This window comes from Oryctolagus cuniculus, chromosome 9, assembly GCF_051225735.1.
Source record: "Oryctolagus cuniculus isolate XC-2025 breed Fujian yellow rabbit chromosome 9, ASM5122573v1, whole genome shotgun sequence".
Lineage (NCBI taxonomy): Eukaryota > Metazoa > Chordata > Mammalia > Lagomorpha > Leporidae > Oryctolagus > Oryctolagus cuniculus.
In genome coordinates, this window is record NC_142875.1 from 132,920,617 (window position 1) to 132,932,930 (window position 12,314).

At 55.5% G+C, this 12,314-nt stretch overlaps 1 protein-coding gene across 2 annotated transcripts in view; it reads left to right on the forward strand.

The window, feature by feature from the left end:
- The first annotated feature begins 425 nt into the window (after positions 1-425).
- Positions 426-12,314, forward strand: part of PDZRN4 (PDZ domain containing ring finger 4) — a 357,880-nt gene continuing 345,991 nt past the window's right edge. Inside the window, exons 1-3 of one of the 2 annotated variants that reach the window (XM_089304029.1) lie at positions 426-2,259; positions 3,768-3,854; positions 5,299-5,406. In XM_089304029.1, the coding sequence (XP_089160155.1) occupies positions 1,765-2,259; positions 3,768-3,854; positions 5,299-5,406 (690 nt within the window). In that variant the 5' untranslated portion in view covers positions 426-1,764. The remainder of the gene's footprint in view (positions 2,260-3,767; positions 3,855-5,298; positions 5,407-12,314) is intronic. The other variant, XM_051850939.3, reaches the window with a different exon arrangement.

Sequence of the window (12,314 nt, forward strand, 5' to 3'; positions counted from 1 at the left end):
AAGAGCAGCGCACGACCACTGCTTTTCCTGGTTTTATTTTTTCCAAGTAACTGCAAGTCTCATTTTCCTGATACTTTGATAAGAACATTTTTAGATTTCAACACTTCCTTTTTAAAAAATATTCTCGGTGTTGACGGGTTTCCCATGAAGAATATAAATGTCAAGTCTTAACTGTCTCAGCTTTTTACACAGCTAAAAAAGGAGGGACCAGGTCCCTGCTGCTCTGATCTGTTGGAATAAAATCTACCACACTGTGCATTCCCATGTTCCTAGTCCGTGTAACCCACAGAAATGCAAGCATACTTGCAAACGTTTTTGGGAAATGCTCGTTTGCCATGCGTGGATTAAAAAAAAAAAGTTTGCATGGAAATAAATGTACCAGTTAATTCCATTTTCCCACAAATGTTTTGAAGTACCTTCCTAGTTCATGCTGTTAACGCTCCATGATTTATTTATCCAGGGGCTTCTTGTGTTAATTCGTAGAAAGATAGGCCAAAGGAAAGGTGGCAGGACTCTGGAATGCGGTGTCATGGAGGTGGCTCTACCTGCAGGCATGGAAGGTGGGCTGGGCCATCTTCCTGCGACGCCGGGTCTTGGCACTGAACGCAGAGGGCTCCGGGCTCCCGCTCCGCCCTCCGGGAGATGGCCCGATCAGGCCTGTTGATGGCCCCATCAGGAGCCCTCGCTAATGCCTCAGCTGGCTGTATGGGTTTGGAGGACAACGCCGGCGCCTTCCTGTGCGCTCCTGCGGACGGCAGCCGCAGATCCCCCAGGGCAGCTCCCCTGGCTGGGAGGAACCCTCCGCCATTGACTCGCGAAACGCGTTCTTGGCAAGGGGATCGCGACGGTCAGGGACGGTGCTGGTGTCGCCTCTGCATCCCCAGGCTCCGAAGGCGAGCAAGGAGGCGGCGGCAGGGCTGGGGACGCCACACAGCGGGACAGGGACAGCTGGCGTCCACACGTCTACTCGGGGCCAACCGGCCGGCCAGAGGACTTGATGTCTGAGCGCCTCCACTGCCTTCCCTCTCGCCCCCTTCCTTCAGTTTTCTTTTCCAGGTGCGCACAGGAACTCATGCCTCTTCCGGCCCCCGACGCGGACTCCCCGGGGTGGCTCCCAGCTTCCTGGCTGGGCAGGAGACCTCGCGGGGCGCCACGACGCCCCCACCCCCACCCCCAGCGGCAGGTGTCCTGGGCGGGCACCTGCCGGCTCCCATCCTGGTGCCAGCATCGGGTGTCTGGATCACGCTTTCGGCGGCCTGGCTCCCGGGAGGTCCTAGGCGAGGAGTTCCCAGTGCTGGGTTCCTGACGGTGAGGCTGCCCCGCGCGCTGATTGGAACGAGCCGCAGAACAGGTGTTCCAAGCGCACTTGCTGGAGAGCGCGCTGATGCCCGCAGGTGAAGAGAATTTAAAAGTCGCTGCTCCATGCCCGCGCCGCGCCAAAGCCAAGGCCCCTGCCTGCCCGGAGTTCCGTGCGCATCCCGAGGAGGCTGCAGCCGTCCGATGGCCCCGGTCCTCCGCCGACCAAAGCGAGAAGCTGCGCAGGAGGCGGGGGCTCCCGAGGTGGCTTCTATTAGCGTCAATACGGCGGAGGCTAGGGACCTAGCGGGAGCCTGAAAACTTGGAGCCAAACAAACTCTGAGCTCACAGCCGCCGCCGCCGCCCCCGCGCACTCCGCGAGCCCGGCAGCCGCGAGTCGGCGGCCCGGGCAGGGCGCGGGGACTGCGCGCAGCGCTGCGCTCCGCTCCCGGCGCCCCGGCCCCTGGCATGGGCTTTGCCCTGGAGCGCTTCGTCGAAGCCGAGCAGCAGGCCCTCGCCTGCAAGCCGTGCGGCCGGTGGCTGCGGGAGTCCTCGGGCGCGCCGCGCCTCCCCGCGTGCGGCACCCGCTGCCCCCGGCGCCCGCGCCCCTGCGCGCTGCGGTGCCCGCCACGGGCTCCGGACCGGGTGCGCCGAGTGCTGTCGCCGCCGCCGCCGCCACCGCGCAGCCTTCCCCAGGAGCTGCGCACGACCCGGCCGTGCGAGCTGGCGGCTCCCGTCGAGCGCGGGGCCTTCGTCCCTTCCCGCCACCGCCGCCTTGGCGACCCCCGGGGTTGCGTCTCGGGCCTGCGCGGCGGCGACGGGCGAGGGTCCGGGTTGCAGGACCCGGCTGGGGGCCGGCGTGAAACGGCGCAACCCGGGACACGCAAGGCCCGGGACGAATCTCCGCAGCTCATGGCTGGCGCCCGCACCTTCCCCGGAGACCTGGGCGGCGGCCGCGGCCGGGTAAGCATGGGGGGCTCGGGCTACGAGGGCAGAAGCGAAGTTTGGGTCTGAGCGTCCGCGAGCTGCTCGCGTTGCGGGTCCGCGCCCCGCTAACGCGCTCTCGCTGAGGTCCGTGGGGTGGTCCCCCTTCCTGCCTCCCGCTGGGCGTGCGCCCTGCCGCGGGTCCGCTCCAACTTCCCCGAGACGCAGGAGTGAGCAGGGGAGCCCGTTTTCCCACCGCGTCCCTGCACCTGGGAAGGGCGCCCCGCTCGGGGACCCCAAGGGCTACGTGGTTGGGAGGCGAGGTTTCTTAGGCCCGCAGACCCCGTGTGCTGCGGGGCCTCGCGGCGAGCTTGGGCGGGGGCGTGTGTGCGAGAGCGCTTTAGCCGCCCCCACCGCACCCTCGTCTCCCTGCGGCCCGGGGCGGTGTTTATAGGGCCGTCCGGTCGCTGGCCCAGGGCCTGGCGCCGCTGGCCGCTGCGCGGGGAGCCGCGGCTCAGCCCGACTCGCGCTCCATTCAAGGAGCTGTTTGCATCCCCGGCGCTCCCGGGGAGGGGCCGTCCCCAGAAATGCCCATTTGGGGCTGGCCGTTCGCGCCGCCTCCGGGGCGGGCGGCTGGGCGAGCCGGGGCGCTGCTGCCCTGGAACTCCGGCTAGGGGCCCGCGCTCCCCTGTGTGCGGTGATCGATGCGAGGGGCAGACCCGGGAGAGACGCAGGGCAGCGCTAGGCGTGGGGACCTCCGGGAAGAGCCTCGCGCCGCCGGCAGAGGCCGCTGTGCGCGCTGCCCGGAGGCGCTCGGGGACCCTGGCCTGGGGCGCGGGCCGTGCAGCGGCTTGGGCGGAGCTGCTGGGGTTTCCACTCGCACGCCGCCCTGGGTGAAGTGCACCTTGCGGGCTCTGTAGTGCCGTAACATTGTTAGTACTGAACGGCAGGGGTGGGTGCAGCTCTGTGGGTTTAATTGTGATTTGGGCCCCGGGAAAGAAATGCGTGCGTTGCCTGGGAGGCGTCCTCCTTGGTATTTAAATCGTTGTTCGGCCGGAATTAGGTGAAAGAAGTGGAACCACCATCTACCACGTTGCATCACAGCAGTTTGTGAATAGCTCGTGGTGCCCGGAGTCCCCTCCGGCTTGGCACGGTGGAAATTTTGCTCGAAGTGTGTCCAGGACGTTAGGGTAATGGGCGGGGAGATGGAGATTCCGGGATGAAACCGGAGATCTGCGTTGGGTTTCAGCAAAGTCGGAAGCAGCTGCTGTGTTAGAGGGTGGTCGTGATGGGCGGGCAGATGCGAAGCCCTTGGGTCAGATTTGCAATGGGTTTGCTCTGCTTACTGTCACGGTTGCTCCCTTCAGATACCTGCTTTCCAAGTGTGTTCAGGAGGAAGTTAGTAATGCGCCCAATTCAGACAGCCTTTGGTTACGGCTTTCCCCTTTGGAAATGTTAGTGCATTTGCAGTGGGAGGAAGACTTCCCATAGCACTGGTTGTCTGCTAACGTTTCCTGATTTTACCTAATTGGCTCCTTTTGTTCTAGGATGGAGAATGCAAGCCTGTCACTGTGGTGTTGGGGAGAAAAAATGACACCCTAGGCTTCAATATTGCAGGAGGCCGGGCCAAGCAGGTAACCCGTGTGTGAATGCCTTGCTGTGGGCTTGCGGGAGAGTGGCGAAGCTGGCTTGTGTGGGTGGATGAGGAGCTAGTCAGGTAGTTCAGTGTTCAAAGATGATGGAGTAAACATGAGATTCCTTAACGCAAGTATCCCATTAGGTACCCAGATTTTCCTTTTTGGAAACCAACTTGGTTCTCATTGCTGGTTTCTAAAAAGAAAAGGAGCGTGCATTTGCATTTTATCTACGTTTTATAGCACTACAGGCAAAGTAAGTCAACCTGTGGTACAGTCCTGGCTGCAGGCGAGTTCTGTTTGGTAACACCAGGAGGTTCTCTTGGCTACCGACACCTGCTATTAAGTCAAATTGGACAGGAACGCAGATTGGGCAGCTTATAAAACACCTTGAATGAACAAGCAGTTGCAATAAGTTATAATTATTTTCAAATTACATAGGAAATTTCACATTACAGAAAGATGTTTAATAGGAAATCTTTGGCCTTGAATCCTTTATTCAGCTGAATGCATGATTTTCTCTTTATTAATGCCCGTGTTCACACTATGCATATTACAAACTCAGCCCTGGTATTGTACTTAGAGTCCTGCACGTCCTTACATCCTGCAATTTAATTTTCAACATAACTAGAAAAAGGTGGGAAAATGTTTTTTTAATTGTGTTGTTTATAATTTTGCCAGCAAACTTCCATGACATTTTGTTCATTCTGCATTGCGGGTGTTGTCCGAGGAAAACGCCATGGAGTCGCTGGCCACGTGCTCTTTGGGTCGGCGGGCGGTGGGGTGTTTCCTCCTTGTGTTCAGTATAGCAGAAACCTGGCAGCTGAGGGCTGCTGGGCTGTAGTTCTGGAATAACTGACAAGAAGAACAGTCTTCTTCGCCAATCATTTTTCTCTCTCGCTGGTTAGACTTGGGGCATTCCGATGCCACTGGACATCCTTAAGAACTTGTCAAAATAATTTTACATAGGCCACCATCAAAGGGGAGCTAGACGGGGCAGATGGTTTCTCACGACTGGCTGAGCCGTCCTCCTGCTTGTGGGTTGGCCGTGTGTCAGGGAGGCCTTGAGCCGGTTCCCTGGTGGTCGGGGGGTGACTCCCTGTGCCCTCCTTCCACTGGCTGGTGCTCTGTGGAATTGAGACGTTTCGTATGTAACGGTGGGAGCTGCTTGATCTCGCCTTGTGCATGCCCTTTCTTCACTGCTTTTGATGTACTCAGAACTGTGAAGTAAATAGCTAATCTCGTCAGAGCTGCTGGACTCCTTCATTGGAGCTGCCATCTTGATTAATGACTGGTTGGCGTGGAGGGAGTGAGGATTCCGTGCCAAGTTCCCAGCTCTGAGTTGCGCGTTGAGCACGGTTGGCGGTGTTAGTTCAGTACATTGTCTGCTGTAAAATTTCAGTTGTGCTTACGTCTTTGTTTCTGCTGATTTTTTTTTTTATAGAAAACTAGGGAAGAAACGGCAACGGAAGGAATATATGTTTCCAAAATTGTAGAAAACGGCCCTGCCGACGGCACGGATGGCCTGGAGATCGGAGACAGAATCATCGAGGTAAGACAGGAGGAAAACACAGGCGATCCCAGAAGGGGTCCTGGGATATTGAAAACTTACAGACCTGCTTTGCCTGGGTGTGGTGCTTCTGAGAACACCTGTGCAGCTAGCCATGGAGGTATTCCGTTTTAAAATCCTTACAGAACAACCAAATGGCTGCTGCTGTCCGTGTGCTATTAGAGAGTGGGGTGAAAGACTAAAACACCGCAGGTGTCCAGAGGGGTGCGTGAGTGTTCCCGTGTCAAGAAGTTTCTGCCGTGCACCGTGTGTGCTTATTAAAGGAATAAGTGTGTACAGCAGGTCAGAAGGCGTGCTAGCCGACCTCTGCCACTGAAAACCTTCTTTTCAACATGTGCTGAGCCTGTCACGTGCAGTCTGGAGTTACTTAGGTGATGTGTTTACCGTTGCCTGCTTTAATATGGTGACCTCACTGCTGGGTATTTCTCCATGAAAGAGAGAGAGGCAGATTTCTCCTCCTGGGCTGGAAGCTGGCAGAGCTGTGTGTGACAGCTGGGTCCTGTGGGATTTAGTGCTGCAGAGCTGAACGCCCGTGTGCTCGTGACGCTGGCCTGTGGCTGTGGGGTCTGGGTCCCTCCGTCTCCTGTCTCTGCCTCCTTGCGGCATTGTACCTACTGGTTGACTTGGCTTCACACGGTGTTACCAAGAACGATAACGAGACGTGAGTCAGTGTGCCTTTCTTCTGTGTTCATGAAGGTATCGGTAGATATGTGGAAGATGGATTTGGCGCCCCTGTTTTGCAGATACAGTCTGTTCATACTGCAGTATATAATCTGTTTCTGTAAGTCTCACCTGCTCTCCGAGGGGAGGCTCTTGGCTTGTTTAGACTTTGCATGAAGCTATTAGATTTCTAGTCATGTGTACACTAAATAAAGGTGAATTCTGAGTCAGTTGAGCTAGAATAAGACGACACGAGAACTGACAGTTCGCTGTTGTGGAGAATAAGAATGCTTACCGTTCAGAAAGGAGTCGACTGGACCCTCCGGGAAGAGAGAACCGCCGCAGCTGGGAAGCCGTGGCTTGGCTCGGCCGAGGTTGCTGGTGCGCAGATCTGCTCTTTGCAGCTGCGTAGCCGGCAGGGCACAGAGCTGCTGTCACTGTTGTCGGGACACTTGGCCCAGGGCACGCGTGGCCATGCTGCAGTTTCCAAAGTTAGAATTGTTCTGTTTCTACTCTGGCTGGTGCGTTAGGATGTACAGGGAAGCATAATTTAGAGAGTTGTCCTCATTACTTTTTGCCTCTTCTCAATGGTATTTTTCTAGTTAAATGGAGCCTGAATGCCTGTGATTGATAGAATTAAAAGGTCTCCTGGAACCGAACACACAGCCCCCCTCCCCTTTCTCTCTGTCTCTCTCTCACACACACCAACAACAACACATCCTGGGCATCTTGAAAACAATTCATTCTAGCTGGATGACAATGTTATCAAAGCTGTTTTGAATCTTCTGTGCTGTGATGGCATATTTTTTGTCAGTTCTGTCAGTTTTGATAATGTAGGGAGCTAAATTTCTGAACTATGGTTGCTAAGTCAAGTGTCTGTATGTGCATCTAGGTGTCTGTAATGCTGTTACTGATAGTCATTTAGCTAAGACTAACCCTGTTGAACTCCTGAGATAGCCGATGTGTGCGTCTGGTACGCTGGCTGTTAAAGAGCACGCCGTCGGCGTCTTGAATGGATAGGTGCTGGAGTGACCTTAAGCAAGCAGTGCACGCGCTGGTTTTATGTGTGGGTGTGCGTTGTGAAAGCTGGTCATGTAGCAGAAAAGGAGTGTTTCAGTGGCTGTCACTGTGACGCCTATCCACTTCAGGCAACTTAGAACTGATAGGTGATCCGTCAGAAACATGGATTGATTGATTTAGAATGCACAGAGCTAGAAAACCAGAGCTTCAACAAGAATACTTTACATTTGTTCATGATGATTTGTCAATTGACCAAATCTGATAGAGCAGTTCTTTGAGTTTTTGAGTTTCACTTGGGCCGTGCTGGACATAAGGACATAGCTGATGGCCTGGAACAACTCGCGTGCTTAAGCGCTTCACTCTGACATTCTAAATGCCTGGAGCTCAATGAGAGGTGAGTGAAATCAACAGAAACTCTGAGTTGATATTTGCAGTCTCCATACTCAAAGTGTGTTAGGTCGAGAGGATTCAAATTAAAATTTGTGTATGACAGTAGATATGTTAAAGGTTTAGTTCTATTCGTGGTTGAAGAGATTTTACTAGAATGAACGTATTAGCCAGATGGTCCGTAGTTTAACAGAGGTCAGTGTGCATCCCATTAAAGCCGATCAGGTTCAGGAATCATGCAAGTCTAAAAACAGCATGGCCACAAGGTAGAGCATAATTTCCACACAGTACAAGGGTAGTCAGTTTTGGGGGTCTGTTTCTGTGAACCACTGTGTTGACCAGTTTGTAGCTGCCTCCACAGCCCTGTGTGCCTAAAATACTCAAGATACTTACGTGTGCGGATGAGTTGTGGTCTTGGGAGCTGCAGTGTTCATAACAGTGGGGACCCAGCAGGTGGAAGATGAGGCTGAGCTGTCTTGAAAGCTCAGAATGCACAGAGAGCAGGAAGTCGTCTGAATGCCCGCCCCCAGGAGGCCCCCATCAGAGTCCCAGGCTCAGCTCTGGGAGAGGTCACACTGCGCGTGAGGATCCTGGCCCTGGGATGCCAAGGTCATGGCCGCCCTGAGCCTGCCTTCCTGGCTCCTCCTGGCGTGCCCCTCCCGCCCTGCCCCAGCCCCCGCCCCTGCCCCGCTGTCTAACAGGATGGTGCTGAGCACAGTAGGACACACCTGCTTGCCCCTCCCAGAGCCCAGGACGCAGGGGTGAAGCTCCTCAGAGGCTAGAAGGTGTGTCATTCAGAGCAGAAAGCACTCTTCCTGTGTGTGTGGGTTATAGTTTCCTCTATTGAGGTAGCTTAGAATCCACAGTGATAACCAGCACGGGAGGCGTTTTGTTGCTTTAGAAACGGTGCTGTTGGGGTTCTTTAGTGTAAGGTGCCGAGTCTAGTAGGAGAGGAGAGAACTTGACTGCTGAGAGACTTAGTAACGGTTGCCCGATTGCGGCTACACTTCCTCTCAAGTCGCCGATGTTCTGCCGTGGGCTTCCTCTGCCCGAGGTCCGCGCGGCAGAGCTGAGCCGCCCTGGGAGGGCCACGTTTGTTTGGCCAGCACTTCCTGTAGTTGGTTTACAGCTAGTAAAGTAGCACAATTAAGTGCAGGCCAGAGCTGAACGCTTAGAAATGTTGAGGGTCGCCCCTCCCAGGCGCGGCCACCTTGCGCGTCTGCTGGTGCAGTGTAGCTGTCCGTGCACAGAGCGGCTGTGCTGAGTGGTTTAAGTCAACTCTACAGCCGGTGGGCAGCTAGGTTTTTGACAGATGGTTGGTTGGTTCGAATATATTGCTGAGGAATTCAATAAAATAAGACCATTGTCCCACGTGAAAAGCAGTTACGTTAGCACAAGTGAAAGAACAAAAGGTGTGTAATTGTTACGTACTGCTACTCGATTGATGACAGTTGGAACATCCGGATAGCTGTCATACAATTACAGGCTGCAATGTGCCTTGAAGAGTACTGTGGCACCGTGGGAGGAGCTGGACTGTGAAATGAAGGAGACCTGGCTATAATTTTCTGCCTCTTAAACTTTGCGTGGTCCTAGGCAGCCAAGCCCGCAGCGACTCCGTTCCGACTGTATTAATAGTTCTCTTTACACAACTGGTCCAGGTAAGTTCTCGGAGCCCTCTGTTGGGAGCCTAGTGTATCTGATTTAATTTATGCAAGAGAAATAATTTCTCCTCTATTATCCTGGGAAAATGTGGGTCACCGGTTGTCAGCTTGTCCCATTTCTGTGGACGCTGGTGTTTTGATGAAGGGATGCGGGTTGTCTGAACTTGGGGATTTGCTCGTATCCCACCCAACACTCGGTGGCTCTTGGGTAAACCCTGCAGTTGTGCACGTCAGATCTAACCGAGTCCTTGAACAAGGGCTTAGTCGTTGCCTTAGCTGGGCCCGGGCAGTGTAGGCCGTGTTAGGGGGGAGAGCAGCCAGCCCGGCTCCCCTCCGAAGCAGCTCCAGGGGGACAGCCGCCTTCTCCCTGTGCAGAGGAAGCCGTCCCTGGACTGGTGAAGCAGGCCAGGGGCCGTTGCCAGCAGGTTGCAACATGGTGGGTGGGTTGTCGACTGGCTTTCCTGCCCTTCTAGAAGTCTCCCGGCTGATTTTCAGACATCGTGACGTGGGGCTGGGGATGAGCGGCAGCAGCGCAGGCTCGGGAAGAGGACCCCCGTGCTGGCCTTCAGTGTACCTCGGGTTCTCCGTGAAGGCGCCTCACCGCGTCTCCAGTTCTGGTCTGAAATACGAGCATGGCCAGACGCTCCTGTGCATGATGGTCTTCGCTGCTTGGCCCCTGGGTTTGCGGTATTAATATTGGGGGTTTTGTTTTTAGCTTCCAGAAGAAAGGCTGGAAATGTCTTTAAGCCTCTGGGCTTGAGCATGTGCAGCAGACCCTGTCGCTGAACTTGGGTTTGGTTTATGAGAGCTCAGCCTCAGGGAAGGGATTTGGGGCTCCACCTGCGTGTGCCGCGGGGCTGCCCTGGGCCCCACCTGCGTGTGCCGCGGGGCTGCCCTGGGCCCCACCTGCGTGTGCCGCGGGGCTGCCCTGGGCCCCACCTGCGTGTGCTGCGTGGCTGCCCCGGGTGATTTCTCTTGTCTTCCTGTGCTATGACACGCCCCCTCAGAGGGTCTGTCTGGCATTATGGAGATAGCTTAAAATGAGGTCCCGAGTTGACGATAAGTAAGATTTCCAAGGGGAACTTTTTTGGCAGTGTGGGGCTGTGTCTTACTGGTTTTTGTCCTCTTTTTTTCCTTCAAGCTTCCCAGCCATCTGGCTTCTTCCTCCTCAATTTTGTTTTTAATCTCTCTGCAGTATCTGTCTTCAGGGAAGACTGTCCTTGAATTGACTCACGGTGTTCGCACTGCGAGAGTTCTGGGCTTCAGCTGGAGGCCGTGCCCTGATGAGTCTCAAGCTTTCATTGTTTCCGTGGGGCAGCCCAGTGGTTTCTTGAATCAGCTCCACTGCTAAGGAGACCTGCCATCCACTGGCTCACTCCAAATATGGCGCAGTGGCCTGAGCTGGGCTGAATTGAAGCCAGGAGCCAAGACTATTCCAGGTCTCCCATGGGGGAGAAGGGGCTTTGGTCATCTGCTGCTTTGCCAGGTGCATTAGAAGGGAACTGGATTGAAAGTGGGGCAGCCGGGCTTTGAATTGGTACCCACATGGGATGCCAGCACCGGCCCCCACAATCCAATTTTTTTTTTTTTTTGACAGAGTGGACAGTGGGAGATAGAGACAGAGAGAAAGGTCTTCCCTTGCTGTTGGTTCACCCTCCAGTGGCCGCCGTGGCTGGCGCACTGCGACTGGTGCACCATGCCGATCTGAAGGCAGGAGCCAGGTGCCTCTCCTGGTCTCCCATGGGGTGCAGGGCCCAAGCACTTGGGCCATCCTCTACTGCACTCCCTGGCCACAGCAGAGAGCTGGCCTGGAAGAGGGGCAACCGGGACAGAATCCAGAGCCCCGACCGGGACTAGAACTCGGTGTGCCTGTGCTGCAAGGCGGAGAATTAGCCTGTTGAGCTGCGGCGCTGGCCAATCCAATTTTTTAAAAGATACAGTTATTTGAAGCAGAAACAGAGCTTCCATCTGCTGGTTCATCCCAGATGACTGCAATGGCCAGAGCTGTGCTGGGCTGCAGGAGGAGCCAGGAGCTTCATCCGGGTTCCTAGGTAGGTGGCCTGGGCCCAGACACTGGGGCTGCGTTCTGCCTTTCCCAGACCGTTAGCAGGAAGCAGGAGCAGAAGTGGAGCAGCTGGGTTACAAACCGGCCCCCATACATGATGCTGGCCTCACAGTTCGTGAGTCTGCCTGTTATGCCACAACACCAGCCCCGGTAATTCAGTTGTGAGTGAAGCAAACATTATCTTGAAAATGTGTTAGCCTCTCTGCTGCAGTCACATGGCCCCCTCTCTCTGTCTTTAGACCCCTGTGGTTTTCTTAGTTGCTTTCTGTCTGTCCGGCCCTCTCTCCTGGCACCTGCTCTAGCTGGCCAACTCTGGATTCTGCAGATCACTGCACAACCCACTGAGCACAATGACGCTTAACTCCGTTGCCAGCAGGCCTTCATGCATCCCCCTTGGCGCTGATTTCCTTGTACCATGGTGGGCTTCAGTGGTGGTCTGCCGTGCTTGGATGGGTGTCTGCCTAGCGCTTGGAGCATTTGACTGAACCAGGTATCTCCAGCACTGTCCTGCTCTCGGCACCGCCAGGCCTGCCCAACTCCAGCCCTCTGGTTGAGTTTCCTGGGAGGGCGGGATACTTGAGTGCACCCCTCTGGATCGCAGGCCCAGTGTTCTGGATCCAGGTGGACAGGTCATTTTCTTGTTGCATCTCCTTGACACAGTCATTCAGAAGCTGCCATGCCTTTGCCACTTCTTAGATGTCAAGACCTCGAAAGCACAGAGGCCATGAGTCAGGCTGTGGCTTCTCCAGACTGTGTTCTGTGGGCAGACCGTGCAGACAGACCCGCATCTGTGCTGCAGCGTTGCCGATCTGTGCACGTGCGTGGATCCAACGATGTGCGCATTTGCCTTCAGCCTGATGCAGGCTTTGAGCTACTCAGCATGGAGAGTGCTGGCAGAGCTGACCCAGTTTCCCTGCTGCCTGCAGAGCAGGTTTGCAGAAAACGGACCTGGGCTGAATATGGTCCTGAAGAAGTGTGATTCCTGGCGGCGGCACTGGGAGCACAGGGCTGTAAACATTTGCAAGCCTCCGCTGGTTTTGTGGAAGGACAGCTGGAGGCTCCCCTCCTCCCCCCTTCACAGGGGTGGCCCGGGAACC